The sequence below is a fragment of the Camponotus vicinus genome, unplaced genomic scaffold, assembly GCF_025532165.1.
Source record: "Camponotus vicinus isolate PSW18456_S1 unplaced genomic scaffold, iyCamVici1.0 SCAF_6, whole genome shotgun sequence".
NCBI lineage: Eukaryota > Metazoa > Arthropoda > Insecta > Hymenoptera > Formicidae > Camponotus > Camponotus vicinus.
The window spans coordinates 4711078-4728391 of NW_028141978.1; the positions used below are offsets into that span (position 1 = coordinate 4711078).

Here is a 17314-nt window from a genome sequence, read left to right on the forward strand (position 1 = left end):
CTATTATTGCATATCTATTATTAATAATAAATGTCGCGTAATTAATCTTCGCTGATCAGTCTCGTCTGGACTATGTAAAAATTTTTAGTAAATTTTATATTATACGTATATTTTGGACATTTTCGTGTAATAAATTATTCCATGTAATAAATTATTTTGTATTAAATTTCGTATTATATTTTATATTAAATTTGTATTATATTTTGTCATATATTTTGTAATATATATATTTGTAATGTAATTACTTTTATGTTAATTAATAATTTAATATGTTAAGAATATGTTAAGAATATGTTTATGTTAATATTTTTTATGTTAGTTAATAATTTAATTTGTAATTTATTTTGTAATGTGTTTTTTATGTAATTGCAAATTAATTGTAATTTACGTTGCATATATTATAATTATGTAATATATATTTTATGTGTATTATATTTTCTGTTTGGAAACTCTATATTAAAAGAAAATAAAAATAAAATAAAAAAGAAATTTAAAAAAATCTTTCCTCCTCGATGTTTTACCTTAACGAAGGCATTTGCCAGGTGGGGAGGTTTAAGTACTCTCGTGAACCTGAGACCTATACCGGCGGTAATATACGCCGATATTCATATATTTAAGATCATTTTAAGTATGATCTTAGATTGCTTTTTAAGATTCCGTTTAGTTAGTAAAATAGTTATATTTCAACTTACTTAAGACGATCTTAAATATAAGGCTGATATTACATTTGTCGTACAACAAATTTTTAAAGTACATTGATTGGCTGCGGGATAAAAAGTTTCTAAAGATTCAAAAAATTATTATCCCGCAGCCACTTAATGTGCTTAAAAAATTTGTCGTACGACAAATGTAATATTAGCCTAAGAGTGAATTATGAATATCGGCCGTAGTTACCGGTAGGGTCAACCGGACAAATCGAAGGGGAAGAGTCAGACTAATAGAAATACCAAAATTATAAATATATATTATATTATCTTAATATTTTTAAATAAAATGAAAGAAAAAGAGACAATAATCGAGAAAGTAGAAAAATACAACTACAGTGATTTGAATATCTATACCTGAGAAAGTATTCCAATGGACTTCATAGGAAGGAATAAGCATGACAAGTGATGGTAATCTTTATGATGTTAAACACAATGGAATACAATAAACTATAATAATCCAAGAACTCGAAGAAGAGAATATATTGGATAGAAATGTATAGTGATTGGAAATGATTAGAAACTAAAAGACAGTATGCATACAACCTATTTATTAATAGTAATACTATTTTGTAATTATATTAAATTTTATAATTTAGTACATTGTATTATATAAAGTATTAAGGGGATCCTAAAGTGACTTTTTTACCGATATAACATTATATTTCTTTTGTACCGAAATCTTTTTATTAATTGCACAGAATAGTAAATGCTTCTCCACGATTAAAGTACACACAGAAACAAACCGGGAACCTCCCGATTTTATGTTAAAAAACAAAAAAAATTGAAAAATTACAATTTTTTTATCGGCTTCTGTAACAATATTTGCTTTGTATGTACAAAATAAGATAGGTTCCCGCTAGATATTGCACGAAGGAATATAAATAAACTTTTAGAAATGAGTTTAGAAGCATAATGAAAAAGATTTCGGTTTAGAAACCGAAATCTTTTTCATTATGCTTCTAAACTCATTTCTAAAAGTTTATTTATATTCCTTCGTGCAATATCTAGCGGGAACCTATCTTATTTTGTACATACAAACTGCAAAACTTTTATATTAAGCAAATATTGTTACGACTTTTTTACGATTTTTCAATTTTTTTTGGTTTTTAACATAAAATCGGGGGTTCCCTGTTTGTTTCTGTGTGTACTTTAATCGTGGAGAAGCATTTACTATTCTGTGCAATTAATAAAAAGATTTCGATACAAAAAGAAATATAATGTTATATCGGTAAAAAAGTCACTTTAGGATTCCCTTAAGCATAAAAATATTATGCTGGTATGAAAATTATAATAAAAATATATAAAAATAATGTTAGCTATATTAAAATAGAACATATGAATTCTTAATATTTTATATAAAGGAAGAGACTTAAAATGTTTTGCAACATCTATATTTTTCATGTCTTAATTATAAAAATTTCAGAAGAATCAGTGATTAATTTGACAAATTCTATACATGTATTAATAATTAAATTTTTAAATAATTAAAAAAATGATTGATAAATATCAAAGATCAGTTTGCTGCTAATTAAGAAGATTTATAGAAATACGGGTAAAAATGTTTTTCCCACAGCAAGCATTTTGTGTTTTGTAAATAAAAGATATAAATATGACAATGAATATAGAAAAATATTTATTTCATCTTTGAATATTACAGTATCTTTCGCGATTGAATAATTTATTTACTATCAATTTACATACATAGGTATCTTGTTATACAGCACTGGTGCTACCGGAATTTCGTGCACATAGCACGGATCAAAACCAGAAATTGTGCACATAGCACGGAACAAAACCAGAAATTGTGCACATTATATATTACCCTCTGAGAACATTCATGGACTTCGGCTTTGTAGTTTATGTCCACGTTTTCAATGTCCATAGAGGGAGTATAGCTTTCAGGGATCACCTAAAAGCAGGCCATGACATCTCTCAGTCTTCTCTCTGACACACATATGTATCTATGACTGCGGTCGGGAAGACGTTCTAGATGCTTTGAAGCGTTTGATTAACCAATCAGGATAAAAGCAGTAAAGAATTTTACTGAGTAGTACAGAATGTGGGTGGGATCCGATTGACCACATCGCCAATTGGCCAATTCAAAATAGGACTCTCTGATTGGTTAATCGTTGCTGGTTACCCTAGGCACAAGTCGATATAATTGGCTGTGGTCAATCGCAACGTGGTCAAACAGGACGCTCCCGTACAAGAATAGGCAAAACGTTTTTCGTTCTTGTGCTGAACGCGAGAGGTTAGAGTTTCACAGCACGATTTATTTACGCAGAGATGGCAGAGAATTTTGGAAGAGAAACGCCATCGGCTTACAACGAAGAGAACAAGACTGCAGGTCAACCATTGTCGGACTTTCTGTTGCAATTAGAAGATTATACACCTACGGTATTAATCTGCTCTTTTATTGAATAAAAATTTTTCTAGATTTCTGATCCATCCATGTGCAAAGCATGTTACTAAAATTATGTTTATATATTTGCGTTTGTGTATGCGTTTATGCATATATAAAGTACATTGTATATTTTATATGTTCATATTAGGTACCTGATGCCATCAGCGAGCATTACTTGCGTACAGCTGGTTTCAATACTACAGATCCCAGGATGTAAGACTAAATATATGATATTGTTTATATATCTATATTATTTACATGTATCGTTTAATAAGAATCTTTTCGATTGGAAATTTATTCAGTAATTCTGTTGCTATCTATTTTAGAGTACGTTTGGTATCTCTAGCAGCACAAAAGTTTATCTCGGAGATTGCCAATGATGCGCTGCAGCATTGCAAAACACGTGGCGCCAATCAAAACACAAAGACAAAAGGGAAAGATCGACGATATACACTGACAATGGAAGATCTGACACCAGCAGTTGCAGAATATGGCATAATAGTAAAGAAACCACATTACTTTGTGTAAAAATTTAATTTATCAATACAATTGAATATATTTATTATAAAGCATTATATTGGTGACACCAATATAATAGTAACTGCATTTGGATGCAGAACCTGTCATCAATTAATTTAATTGCACATGTAATAAAACTATGAATATCTCCTGAAAAAGATTAATTATGATATATTTTATTGGTGACATTAGTATATACATTTTATTTATATATATGAGTATGGGTATGTTTATTATGTAATTATATATAACTATTATTGCTAATGTTTTTGTAAAGATTTAGAGATGTATTTAATATAGTAAATTTAATGCGTGTAATAAAAAGTCATCAGGATTTTTTGAAGATAAAAATTTGTCTATCATATAAATTATAAAAAATGATGTGAGATAATGTTTGTGTAATTTGATGAAAGAATTTGTGTAATTAATTTGAATGTTGTAGAAATAATATAGAAATTTTATTTCTTTTCTGATTCGATCTCTCTGACACTACTCCAAGAAATAAATTTTGGAAGGCAACTTTGCGCATGCGCGAGTTTGTCTCACATTCCGCAGTAGATAGTTAACCTATATAATTTTTAAGTTTATGTACAACTTTGTTGAGTGCAGTCAATTCGTATTAAGTTAGCCGGAAATTTTTCAGCCAACCAAAAATCTCCTTATGGAATCGTTTGTATTTCGTATGAAGATGTTTGAAGTGTGATTAAAAACGTTTGTGAGTAATTAGAATAATTATAAAAAATTAATCATTTTTACAGTATGTAGTTAGCCAACATAACTAAATATTAAAAATTCTCCTTATGAATCGTTTGTATTTCGTATGAAGAGTTTTGAAGTATAATTAAAAAGGTTTGTGAGTCATTCGTTTAATTTTAATTAAATTTTTTTATATTGTGAAGTTAGCCGGAAGCTATATAAAATGGACGCCGTCCTGTGATTGGTCGATTTGCTTATGGTAAATACTAAAATTTTCTCATGTGTACTGACTTTGGTCCATATTCTGAATCCTCTTTTATCGATAAAAGAGGATTCAGAATATGGACCTTTAAGTGTAAGCAAAACGAGCAAATTTATCTCTTTTGTAACTTTTAATCCATGACTAATTTATTATTAATTCCGCATAATCGCATAATATATCATGGATCGTGGATAAGCGTAGATAATTGGAATATGTTTTTCTACCAATAAGTAAGTAAATCTTTTATAATTGTTTTATAATGTAGTCATCATTCAGAAAATGATCACAATTTGTGATTATGTATTTAATTGTTATTTTATATTCGCTTTCAAATAATAAACTATATAATAATAAAATTTATATAAAAAGATGGTAATATATGTAATCCAATTAATTATAATTGACAAAATAATTTCTTGTGAAAAAATAAAAGTAAAAAATATAGAAGAATTTTTTTTATAGCTTGTATAAAAAATCAGTTTTATGCTAAGTATATTATAATTTTCTGGACTGTAGTAATATTTAATATATAATTTTTGCTATATAAATATATATTTCTGATATAAAATCTATTTCTACAGATAGTAAGATCGGCTGAGTTATGTCACAGAATATCGGAAGGCTTACATCAAAATGCGAGAGAGAGGAGATGGCATATATCAATATGAATCCATTGCTGATGTTGTAAGAGCAAAAATAGATATCTCTGTAGATTTTATTATTTTTGCATCTGAAAACTTGAAAATTGCCCATGCCTTATCGGAAGTAAATCTTCTTTTGTATTTTCAAATATATATAAGCGCACATTTTTAGCATATTCTTTTATCATTTTTTTTGTTAATTATTATTGATTACTTTGTTAATTATTGTCAATTAAGAAGAAATATATATTTATATAGCAAAAATTATATATTAAATATTACTACAGTCCAGAAAATTATAATATACTTAGCATAAAACTGATTTTTTATACAAGCTATAAAAAAAATTCTTCTATATTTTTTACTTTTATTTTTTCACAAGAAATTATTTTGTCAATTATAATTAATTGGATTACATATATTACCATCTTTTTATATAAATTTTATTATTATATAGTTTATTATTTGAAAGCGAATATAAAATAACAATTAAATACATAGGTCCATATTCTGAATCTCTTCTGAATCTATTCTGAATCTCTTTTATCGATAAAAGTGCCTTTAAAAGTGGCTTACAGCCAATCAGAAGGCTTATAAGCCACTTTTAAAGGCACTTTTATCAATAAAAGAGGATTCAGAATATGAACCATAATCACAAATTGTGATCATTTTCTGAATGATGACTACATTATAAAACAATTATAAAAGATTTACTTATTTATTGGTAGAAAAACATATTTCAATTATCTACGCTTATCCACGATCCATGATATATTATGCGATTATGCGGAATTAATAATAAATTAGTCATGGATTAAAAGTTACAAAAGAGATAAATTTGCTCGTTTTGCTTACACTTAAAGTCAGTACACATGAGAAAATTTTAGTATTTACCATAAGCAAATCGACCAATCACAGGACGGCGTCCATTTTATATAGCTTCCGGCTAACTTCACAATATAAAAAAATTTAATTAAAATTAAACGAATGACTCACAAACCTTTTTAATTATACTTCAAAACTCTTCATACGAAATACAAACGATTCATAAGGAGAATTTTTAATATTTAGTTATGTTGGCTAACTACATACTGTAAAAATGATTAATTTTTTATAATTATTCTAATTACTCACAAACGTTTTTAATCACACTTCAAACATCTTCATACGAAATACAAACGATTCCATAAGGAGATTTTTGGTTGGCTGAAAAATTTCCGGCTAACTTAATACGAATGTGCAGTCAAGTGCAGTGAGTGTAACGTATACGTGCGCTTCTCTGATAGGTATATTGAACAGTAGACATTTCATACATTGTTGTTGAAATTGTATTTTCGAGTGTTTTGTGTTTTCCGGAGAAAAACAAAAGTGCGAAAATGAGTAATTCAACTATTTCGGATCAATCGCTAATGGACAAGTCAATGAGGAGTGTTTTCGGTGAGTAATTTAACGTACGATTTGCCATGTTTTATGAGGTTAGCGTAGTAATGTAATGATGTATGTACACAATTATTTGTTTTGTAGTCGGGAATATCCCGTACGAGGCTACAGAAGAGAATCTAAAGGATATTTTCAGTGAAGTTGGACCAGTGCTTTCTTTCAAGTAAGTATCTCATTTTTCTGTTACTCTTGTCTTAGTTAATTTAACAAGCTTAAAATCGTTACTTTTGAATTTCTCACATATTTCCAATACTTGAAAGCACTTTAGAAGTACTTTAGCAATATTCTTTAAATATTAAATATTTAATTATTTAATTATATAAAAACTTACATATAAGCAGAATCTCTTGGAAATAAAATGAGTATGTTGAATATAATTCTTTGACATTTGTCTTATATACAATTTCTCTCTACCATTAAAAGTACATTTGATTTTTGAGCATATATTTAATTTTCATCATGTAATTATTCTAATCTTTATAATTGCAAAGGAAATATTGAGTATTTATCTATATGTGCTATTTTTCAATTGTGTTAAATAGATTAGTTTTTGACCGCGAGACAGGCAAACCTAAAGGATATGGCTTCTGTGAATACAAAGATCAGGAAACAGCCTTAAGTGCTATGAGAAATTTAAATGGATATGAGATTGGTGGAAGAACATTGCGTGTGGATAATGCTTGTACAGAGAAAAGTCGTATGGAGATGCAGAGTCTTCTGCAAGGACAGAATACTGAAAATCCATATGGGGAAGCTGTTCAATCAGACAAGGCACCAGAAGCTATAAGTAAAGCTGTAGCGTCTCTACCACCGGAGCAAATGTTTGAATTGATGAAGCAAATGAAACTTTGCGTGCAAAATAATCCAAATGAAGCACGTCAAATGCTTCTACAAAATCCTCAATTGGCATATGCTCTGCTTCAAGCACAGGTGGTCATGAGGATAGTGGATCCACATACAGCAGTCAGTATGTTGCACAAGGCTAATCCTATCCCAGGTGTATTGACACCATCAGAAAAACCAATCCAACAAGTCCAGCCACGAATTGAGGAACCATGGGCTCCACCACGACCTCCACCTGCTGTTAATGCTCCAGCGCCCATTTTCGCAGGTAAAACAAAAATCTTAGTGTTTCTTTAATATTATGTAATTGTTACTGACGAATTATATTATACAATTATTTATTATTAAACTCCATCTTGTAGCCATATTAAATTATGACATTTGAAGCGAGAAATCATAAGAGTTTTCTTATGAAATACATCAAAATAAATAAGTTTTTAACAAATAGTTTTTAATAAATAAAGCTCATGATTTTTTATCTCTGTCATAATTCAGTATGATAGATTGATGACAATAAAGAACCGGAAGTTTTAATTACATTATAATATCTTGTGATATTTGTTGATTATTCAGACTTGGAAGTAAATCACTAATAAATTAATGCGACTTGTTTTTATTGTTTGCTATATTATATCATGTTGCACGTAAATTATGAAATCTCCATTATCTCTCCCTATATTGGAAAAATTGCTACTTAAAATTCAATTAAAATACATAGGTCAAGACGTGGATCTTCGATTGGATAGACCAATAGATCCACGTTTGGCTAGAATGGATCAAGATTTAAGAGGACCCCCTCAAACGCAGCCCGCCCCAGTTAGTGCACCACCAGTGATACCGGCTGCTGCTGATCCGAGAGGGCCCAATACATTTAATATTACAGACAAGTAAGTTTATTTCATTTGTCGAAAAATCGATTGTAGATTGTGTAATTGAAAGAGCTGCTCTTTTTTACAGCACTCTTCCTGTGGAGGGAGTCGAGAGGTTTCATATATATATCTTAAATAGGTTTGATCGTTATGTCGTACTCTCTCTTGCATTAAATTAATATTATTTTCAGCTTTTGCCGTGATCCAAGGGCTGATAGATTCGGCAGAGATCCGAGAGATCCTAGAGATCCGAGAATGCCCATTGATCCTAGGATTACCAAAGCTAATCGTAAATATCTCGAATTTTTTCTTCTATTAAATGCATTTAATACAAATCACACTTAATTTCGTTAAATGATCAATTTTTTACAAGAATTATATATTTAAATGCCTTTTTAAAAAGAATCTCTTCTTTTAAATTTCATGAAACTCACTTTTCAGCGACTCCTGTAGCTCCACCGGTTGTTCCGAGACCAGTTGCTGCACCAACCGTGCCAATACCAAGCCCTGTAACAGGCAACACGACTGGTTCTACCGCTGCGCTTTCACAGTCGGCAAGTTCTGCGACATCGAGACTTATGGCTGGAATGTCTCCAGCTGGAAATATTCCCAGTGGCGCATCTGACCAGGAAAAGGTAGGTTATGGGACTTTTACTTACAAAATGGTTACAATATCTTACAAATTTTATAATTTTATTTGAAAACTTACTTTCAAAGAATAGAATATATAGCACACAGAATAATATCTTTGTATAACAATTAACTTAAGAATTAAAATATAAAAATGAAAACAATCGCGTGAATATGTGAACAATAATGAATTTGATACAGCATTATGCTAATATACAGTTATATTAAATTCGCTATTAAATTCACAATTCGATTATATTAATCAAAAAATATTCCAAATATGTGTACATCTAAATAAATTAAAAAATTTTTTTTTTAATAGGCGGCCTTAATAATGCAAGTGTTGCAATTATCAGATGAGCAAATTTCTATGCTTCCACCTGAACAGAGACAAAGTATTCTGGTGCTAAAGGAACAAATTGCAAAGAGTACTCAGCGTTAACATGGTCTTATGTAAGTCTCTAACTAATTTCAAAATAATATAATCTTAATATAATCTTAAAGTGTGTGATGTACAATCAATATATTCTTATAAAATGCAATACTTGCTTCTTTTATTTTCTATGAGATTTAATGATCTTTTATTGTCTACTTAGTGGTCAAACTTATATCTATTTATATTTATCTATCAAAAAGATGAAACTACTTCAAATTCCTGAGTAATTTTCTTGTCAAATCATGTACAATTAGTTGCACAATGTACATGATTGAAATAAAACTTAAATAATATCAATCATAAATGTACAGTCATAGATTGTTAATACTGCTGCTTCTTAGTCTTCTTCAGGGTTCTTAAATTGATATAAACCTTCTTTTATCAAATCAGCATAAAAGAGTTCTTTACACGATTTATCTTTGTATATTTCTGCCACTATGTTATTCTCATTACTAATTTCCTACAATGATCATTAATTTAAGTAATTTCATGCAAATTTTAAATATATTAATTTTAAAAAGACTTGCCTTAATTCGAGCCACAACTGTTTGATTATATATTTCGTTCAATTTTGATGCTAATAAAGTAGTGTCATCAGAAACAAAATTTAGTCCCCAAAATTTACATTTAATAGCCATAGCGGGCAATTCTAACCATTTTTCTTTTGGTACGTGTAAACCATGGTTTCTGAAGTATTTTTATGAATTATTACAAATAATTCTTGTATTGCACAAATCAAATAATACATGAATCAGTAATAAGTATTCATATCTTACGTTGATGATAAATCCAATATTTTCCATTCATGGTTACCATAATCAACATAATATAATGAAATCCGTATGTATTGAGAGTCCGGAAGTTTTTGACTATTTGTGATGATACATCTATACCATATTTCATCAGAAAATTTTGTTATGCATGGAGTATCTAAGAAAGATTATAGTGTATTTTATTGATAAATTCGCTATATATTAATTACACATAAATCATATAAAATTATTTATTTTAAGACAGACTATAACAATTAATTAAGAAAGATTATACTTACTTTTTTCAAAAGATTCAATTAATGGTTGATGATTAGCACTGATTTGCAAGTCTGACATTATAGCCTCATATTGCAGATAATAATCATGAAACACCTAAAGAAGATGAATATATATTAATTAATCAAGTTAATGCTTTATATATAGATGTATTTAATATAAATTCGCGTATGCCTACATTGGAAAACATGGCGTCGTTGTTTTCAGCTAATTGCGCGAATGAAGTAATAGGATCTTTATTGCAACATAACATTAATTCAATATACTTCGTCTCCTGTGGAATTGTCAATTGTTTATATATATCAAAAAAATCTGTTTCTTCTTCTGATTGTGGTTGCGGTGTTGAACAGGCGTTTAATTGCTTGTCTAAGGTAATTGCGTCCATCCAGGATATATTTTCAAAATCGGTCTGCTTAATAGATATATTAAACGATTCAAGCTTCGAAGATTCTATTTCTGCAAAATTACCGCTGATCACATTTTCATTAAATGTAGCATTTTGCGTATATATTTCTGACAAAGATTCTTTTGAAGCATTAGCTGTGTATAGTTCGTCATTCGTTTTCTCAATAGTAACGTCTTTGCTGGTAGAATCCGATCTTATGGCTTCGCTTTCAAAAGTTTCAGAATCATTCCACTCCTTACGTTCGATTTTAATATTCATATCCATGTGATTTGCAAGATACATTAGTAGATCACATTTCCACGGCCGCAATAATGTTATCGATACCTGTAAATAATAAAAATAAAATGTTATTGCACTTAAAATTATAATAAGAAAAATATCGATAAATTCTCTCTCTCCCCCTCTTTCTGACTATATAAAGGTGTAAGCTTTATGATTGTAAGAATCGCTTTTCAACATAAATAGACATAACTTACAATTAAATGTGCAGGTTGTCGGTGTAAAATAGATACTTTGCATTCTTGGTCGACAATAAGCGCATGTATTCGATCTAAATCGTGCAACATCCATTTACCATTTACCACTGCCTATATTTGTACAAAAAAATTTAGAAAGATTATTATAATACATGAGCTAAGAAAATTATAATAATATTTGTATTGTTAAAATTATTCTCAATTTTGAAATATAAAATTATATTACTGATTTTAATCCACTAATGATACATTTTGTAGATTGGATAGGAATATGTCCTAATCTAATATCATCCGTCACATGCTGTATTTCACATTCTTCTACATTGCCATAATCGACGAATTCCACCTAGAAACAAAATACAAATAATATTATGAAAAAATAATTATTAGCATAATAGATTATTATTATTCTTACCATCAATGTATTTCCTAAATTTTGTGAAATGCGACCTCTATACCATTTTTTATTTTGATGATATCGGGCAATACATATATCTCCTGCCTTCCATACTTTATTCTTTTTTATTTTAAACTTTTGATAATGAATTTGTAGTTCAGACTCTATATAGGAAAGTATATCAGCATCTAACAATAACAAAACATATAAAAAAAAGGTATGTATGAATAAATAATATTGTATTGTAATATTTATAATAGATATTTATATTGATTATTAATTATGTAAGCAAAATAACGTACTGTGCTTTTTAGAATGCAGATACACGTTGCATTTATTGTCCACGTATGTCGGTATAGCGTGGAATACTTCTTCTATTATTTCAATTGGTGGTAACCAATCAGAAAATTTCACTGCATATTCGCGATTCGTCGAGTTGCAAATCTGATATTTGGTGTTTAAATTGGTTAATGCATTAATACTACAATTATGACATGACAAATCACTCTCACGTGAGAGTGTTTCGTCTAGCTCAGTGTTAAGCTCTTTATTAAACCACTTTACTTCTTCTTCTTGCTTAGTCAACACGAATTGATTATCACCTTCTAACTGTCGTTTAAATTCTGCAGCGAGAATCGAATCCGACTTTGCAAAGTAACTGTTGAAAATTAAAGATATTATGATACAAATATATGAGAGAGAGAATTAAGTTGCTTTATATATAAATTCATTTAAATTAATTTATCTAAGTACTTTTTAATAGGTAAAGCAACGCCCTTTTCCACCAACATTCTGTTGATAGAATTAATCTCTATTTTAGTTGGCGCCAATGGTCCTGGTATTTTGGCTTGTCTTACCCAGAGTTCAACAGGTATCACATCGTTGTAAACTTCTTCCTGAACCTTAAACAAGATATAAATAATATATCTTCGACTTTGTTTGTAAAACGACTTTTATTACATACTAGTTGAAAAGTCAGAATCGGGTTGATCGGATGATTATTTCAAATTTATAATAAAAAAAAAAATTTATTATAATATAAACTTAACATCGGCAAGAATGTACAATTCTTGTTGAACACATATTACAAGCTCATTATCGAATTCAAGTTCATTATTTACACTAACATTAAATAGTTAAAAATTAAATAGTTTTCCAACGGATCGTAATCATAATTCATTTGAAATATGGGATAGTGTACATAAATGCTCTCTTAAAAAAAATTTTTTTAAACTCACCGGCTTAGTGATATAATATTTGCAAAATGCGTTTTCTTGTATAATATCAGACAATACGTTACAAGACAACGATGGCCACGTAGATGATCCACCGCACGGTAAAATACCAGCCAGCTTAACCTTGAAGCAATACGTTGGCTGTTTCGCGAATTTCATGTGTAAAATCTGTATATCCTTCATCGTCACCATCTCCTCGATACCCATATCGTAGAAATAAACCAATACCTCTGTCGAGGATTTTATTTTTAGGATTTTTGCACGGAAGTAAGACTTATCCTTCGCGGAATATACAGCACACAGAGCGCCTTCGCTCCAATTATCTCGCAATTCGGAGTGATAGATATCGTAGAATTTTTGCATCGTCAATACCATTTTCGTGTTCGACACCTCGTGCTCCATCTGCGCGACGTAAATGCAATCTGGTGTGATTACTCGTTGTATACACACTTCCACCTTAAAAGGATCTTTAATAGTTTCATTCTTCTCCACAGGTTTCTTCTCATCGTTTTCTGTTTCATCGTATGAATCGCTCAAATCCTTTGTGGAATTATCGAATTTCTCCAGTGGTAAAAGAGCAGACTTATTAGACAATTCTTGGTGATTCTTAGGCGATTTATTTTTAAATTTTCTGTAAAAAAAGAAAAGCAATGATCTTGATAAATTGAGCGTCTTAAATATAAAATTTTTTTGCGCTGGTAGTTATATACATGACACGTGAGCATACTTACTTGACTTGAAACGAATTGACGACGCCTTCAATTTTTAATTGTCGACTAACATCAAGATCATCAATGCAAATACAACCGATATATCCATCTTTCACTTTTTTTCGATAAGTTATTGTTACACATTTTATGTTCTTGAAGAGATTTAGTAGCGTTATGTAACACTCTGATTTCCACGATCCATCAGATTCTGGTTTTACATACATTAATGATATCCTTATAGCCTAAATCAAATGAAAAAAATGATGAAAATTATTGTATCATTTTACAAATAATACAAAACATAATAAATAATACAAAAAAAAATGGACACCAATTTACTTGCGCATTAAGCACGGTGTACTCATGCGGAATCGCTCGTAATTGATTGTAGTTTAAAACTAGAGTGCATCCACAATCCACGTAAAATACTCTGACTTGATTTTCATTAAGAATTTCAATGATTTCACCACGTTGCCAAGTAAGATCTTTCAATTGCACAGCACAAGGTAAACCTTCTCGAGGTGAATCGATCATTTTCGTCAAATTGTCTTTTCTATAATATTCTTGTAACTGGTTCATTAATTTGGAAAATTTAACTTGTCGTCCAATTTTGGTGACATAAATCTTATCTGGCGATTCAATCCAGCTAACAGAAACTTCTATTGGCGTCTTATTTGGAAGTTCTTCTTTTTTATATACATTAGTATTTGCCGATATGTGCGTAGTATTTTGCCAATTCTCCAAACGCGCGTAATCCATACTTTTCATAGTATTACACATCGATTGCGGACCCATATTATTATCCTTCGAGATAACACAAAGATCTACATATAGCACGTTAGGAGTAGATTTAATGATAAACATCGAGCAATCGGCTCCATTCGTCAACTTCATAAAATCATTTGTGCTCGCGTTCGTCCAATGAAGCTTCTTGGGCATTAAACCGTGTAAACAGCATCGAATCGCCTGTGGTGGCAATTCTAGCAAATGTTCAGCGATGTTTCGTATTCTCGAAGTTGGTATATTACATTCTTCAAAGCCATAATCTAAGTAAAATACATTGTACGACGTCTCACCGTCATCGGTCGTGTTCACTGCGTTCACGCGTGCTCGGAACCATTTTTCGAATTTCCTTTGTTTAACAATACACGGGCTATCTGAACAACAAACTATCGATGAAAAAAAGTGAACGAGTAAAATGGCGAGCGATTAATCCTCGCGCTCTTACCTAATTCAAGCTTAACTGGCGGTTCTGCATTTTGTCTGTCATATCCGTATTTCGTCAAATCCTTTTCCAATTGTCTGAATTCCGATTTCGAGGCCACTTTCCGAACGAAAAACAATGATGGATTAACAACGTATGTCACCTCTACCTTACACTCTGGAGTGCCTTGAAAAGAAAAAGAAAAGAATTTAATTTTTAAACCGAAGACTAACATTAGAAGGATTAACTTACTCTCTTGGTTCGAATCTTCCTTCTTTTCGTATAGTGCTTCCATATCTTCTGATTTGATGGATTCTGTTGTTGATGCACTGTCTGGCTTCTTTGGTAAAGGCATTAATGGCAGTTCTTCATAAAGTCCTGTCAATAATATTTCATAATTGTTTCACAAAAACCGTAGAATTATATCTCACGAGTCAAAATTTTATTAAAATAATAAAAAAATATTTCAAAAATATATTTACTAAAAAAATTATGTTTAGATGAAATGAATATTAGTTAAATTACTTTTTATGTAAGACATTTGGATGCTGATTTAGAAAGCGGATTTAAAAAAGCTATTTGAAATCGCGATATACAATAAGATTGAAGCTCTCACTTGTATCCGACTTTTTAACGGGTGACACTATGTAATTCTTTGGTAATTCATCCGTTCGCACGAGACTGTAAAACGATACTGGCGGCACTTGAATCGAGCAATGATCTTTTATAGCTGCGACGATCGAGTCATCGAATTTAAACCTGTTGAGAGAAAAATACATTGTTACACCAGCGAAAGAATTATCATTCAATAATTACTAACGTTCCATATGTTCACATGTATGATAAAAATAACATGTTTGCAGAAAAAAATGACGTTTTAAATATTAAATATAAATTTCGATTAGAAAGATATACATGAAAAAATGTTTCAGTTGTTAATAACGAGTGACAAGACACGTCAAGTCAAAAAATAGTGCGTCAGCAAGAAGGATCTTGCACCTATCGACATAATTTCACGCTTTTTAATGATTTGAAATTCGTTATCGATACTCACGTTGCTTTACAGTTTTGGCCTGCGTCTTTATACATCAAATGACAAGGCAGATCCGCCAGTTCCTTCAAAATATTTATCGCATTTCGTATGTCGACCTTGTGAAAGCTCTGTCTCGCATAAGAAGCCATCTAAACAGACAATCGTGTTTGAAATAAGCTACAAAGATGTTTGTTTGATAGTAAATTAGACAAAGTAAAGTAAATAATATGAAATTGAATTTAATGTAATTTGATGTCACTGAATCCACTCTGTTTCTTCTCTTTTTTTATATTAATCAAATTATTCTTTTATTATAATCATCTACTACATTTTATCTAATTATCAATAATAGAAGTACATTCAAAATCTATAAAAGAATCCATAAAACAAATAAAGTATTAAAATAATGTGTAGATTTCATTTAAAGCAAATAATAGACAAATGTACTTTTCTACAAGTATTTTTTATTTCTGAAAAAACGTACCTGCAACGTCACCTTCAATCTTTCCTCTTGTGATCGAAGCTGTATATCGATATCTTCTAAATTACTCTTGAGAGAATCACGCTGCTGATATAACTGGCTTATCAATTTCGCCTCCATGTTTTGAAGAACACCATGTAGATACGCGAAATGTTGAGTGATTGCCGTCTCTATGATTTCACCGTTGACCAGATCGTACATGTTGGATGCTAAGGCAGAGTCTACCTTCTGAAATGTAAAAGAATACCATTGATGAATTAATATTATAATCCCATTACGTTGCGATCTATCTGAAATAAATAAACGAAAATGCATATATACAATATTTTATGGTCATTCGTCATGTTAAGGCCTATTTGGTAAATTTTACAGCAAACGAAAAAAACGTATAATCTCTGAGAAAATAAAGAGATAAATTGAAAAGAAAATGGAACGAAAGAAATGAAATGAAAGATTTTTCTCATTAAGTTTACTTAGCAATACAGGTTTTCGAGAAGAGAAAAAAAGATCAGATGCACGAATGTTGCGGAAATATGTATTCACTGATAATATATGCATTCCATTCGCGTAAATAGTTAAATATATATAAATATATAGGAAAATATTATTCCGAGAGTGCGTCTCTTGGGATGGAGCTCGCATTCGCGAGTTTCGTCGGCGGTTTCCTATTTTTCTCGCAAGTTTCATTCAAATTTGCAAAAGTCGTGTTGCCTCAGTAAACTCTTGGGTCGCTCCACTGCTTTGCTCTCAAAATGAATTGGCGGAATCAACAAATGTACAACATTACGTACTATCGTGTCGATTTGTAGAAAAATTTATTTTTTCGTCACAATTATTCGATTATTTTTTTAACAATGAATCAACGAATTCTTCGCG

The 17314-nt window shown here is 30.2% G+C and overlaps 4 protein-coding genes across 7 annotated transcripts in view; 3 read left to right on the plus strand and 1 right to left on the minus strand.

The window, feature by feature from the left end:
• The first annotated feature begins 2893 nt into the window (after nucleotides 1-2893).
• LOC145973397 (transcription initiation factor TFIID subunit 10) lies at nucleotides 2894-3794 on the plus strand. The gene is made up of 3 exons (XM_083102732.1): nucleotides 2894-3104; nucleotides 3260-3324; nucleotides 3438-3794. Exons 1-3 carry the CDS (start codon nucleotides 2994-2996, stop codon nucleotides 3637-3639), a joined length of 378 nt encoding a protein of 125 aa, XP_082958858.1. The 5' UTR covers nucleotides 2894-2993; the 3' UTR covers nucleotides 3640-3794.
• Nucleotides 3795-6277: 2483 nt separating this feature from the next.
• Nucleotides 6278-9578, plus strand: Cstf64 (cleavage stimulation factor subunit 2 CstF64). Of its 2 annotated transcripts, XM_083103112.1 has the most exons (8): nucleotides 6278-6666; nucleotides 6754-6832; nucleotides 7212-7780; nucleotides 8231-8399; nucleotides 8470-8496; nucleotides 8573-8670; nucleotides 8823-9016; nucleotides 9334-9578. In XM_083103112.1, the coding sequence occupies exons 1-8, from the start codon at nucleotides 6606-6608 to the stop codon at nucleotides 9451-9453; spliced, it is 1317 nt and encodes a 438-aa protein (XP_082959238.1). In that variant the 5' UTR covers nucleotides 6278-6605; the 3' UTR covers nucleotides 9454-9578. The 2 variants fall into 2 exon arrangements, with proteins under 2 accessions (XP_082959238.1, XP_082959239.1); XM_083103113.1 differs by lacking the exon at nucleotides 8470-8496 and having other exon boundaries at nucleotides 6281-6666.
• The window catches only part of LOC145973594 (uncharacterized), a 62186-nt gene continuing 54207 nt past the window's right edge, over nucleotides 9336-17314 (plus strand). Inside the window, exon 1 of the mRNA XM_083103116.1 lies at nucleotides 9336-9464. Within this exon, the coding sequence (XP_082959242.1) occupies nucleotides 9455-9464 (10 nt within the window). The 5' untranslated portion in view covers nucleotides 9336-9454. The remainder of the gene's footprint in view (nucleotides 9465-17314) is intronic.
• The window catches only part of Qin (tudor domain-containing protein qin), a 136493-nt gene continuing 128716 nt past the window's right edge, over nucleotides 9538-17314 (minus strand). The window contains exons 6-24 of one of the 3 annotated variants that reach the window (XM_083103110.1): nucleotides 16442-16666; nucleotides 15979-16106; nucleotides 15541-15683; nucleotides 15177-15302; nucleotides 14949-15110; nucleotides 14060-14877; nucleotides 13742-13962; nucleotides 13014-13641; nucleotides 12529-12677; nucleotides 12340-12433; nucleotides 12078-12219; nucleotides 11794-11963; nucleotides 11605-11724; nucleotides 11379-11489; nucleotides 10675-11226; nucleotides 10499-10592; nucleotides 10224-10377; nucleotides 9975-10134; nucleotides 9538-9907 (exon numbers count right to left, since the gene is read on the minus strand). In XM_083103110.1, the coding sequence (XP_082959236.1) occupies nucleotides 9785-9907; nucleotides 9975-10134; nucleotides 10224-10377; nucleotides 10499-10592; nucleotides 10675-11226; nucleotides 11379-11489; nucleotides 11605-11724; nucleotides 11794-11963; nucleotides 12078-12219; nucleotides 12340-12433; nucleotides 12529-12677; nucleotides 13014-13641; nucleotides 13742-13962; nucleotides 14060-14877; nucleotides 14949-15110; nucleotides 15177-15302; nucleotides 15541-15683; nucleotides 15979-16106; nucleotides 16442-16666 (4320 nt within the window). In that variant the 3' untranslated portion in view covers nucleotides 9538-9784. Of the gene's footprint in view, nucleotides 9908-9974; nucleotides 10135-10223; nucleotides 10378-10498; nucleotides 10593-10674; nucleotides 11227-11378; nucleotides 11490-11604; nucleotides 11725-11793; nucleotides 11964-12077; nucleotides 12434-12528; nucleotides 12678-13013; nucleotides 13642-13741; nucleotides 13963-14059; nucleotides 14878-14948; nucleotides 15111-15176; nucleotides 15303-15540; nucleotides 15684-15978; nucleotides 16107-16441; nucleotides 16667-17314 lie in introns of all 3 variants that reach the window. The other 2 variants (XM_083103109.1, XM_083103107.1) reach the window with 2 other exon arrangements.

Bases quoted from the DNA above. Each gene is read 5' to 3' on its own strand.
- LOC145973397 (XM_083102732.1), top strand. From the start codon at position 2,994: ATGGCAGAGAATTTTGGAAGAGAAACGCCATCGGCTTACAACGAAGAG. The intron at 3,105-3,259 runs GTATTAATCTGC...TGTTCATATTAG, and splicing joins TAGAAGATTATACACCTACG to GTACCTGATGCCATCAGCGA. The intron at 3,325-3,437 runs GTAAGACTAAAT...TATCTATTTTAG, and splicing joins AATACTACAGATCCCAGGAT to AGTACGTTTGGTATCTCTAG.
- Cstf64 (XM_083103112.1), top strand. From the start codon at position 6,606: ATGAGTAATTCAACTATTTCGGATCAATCGCTAATGGACAAGTCAATG. The intron at 6,833-7,211 runs GTAAGTATCTCA...TGTGTTAAATAG, and splicing joins GGACCAGTGCTTTCTTTCAA to ATTAGTTTTTGACCGCGAGA. The intron at 8,671-8,822 runs GTAAATATCTCG...CTCACTTTTCAG, and splicing joins TAGGATTACCAAAGCTAATC to CGACTCCTGTAGCTCCACCG.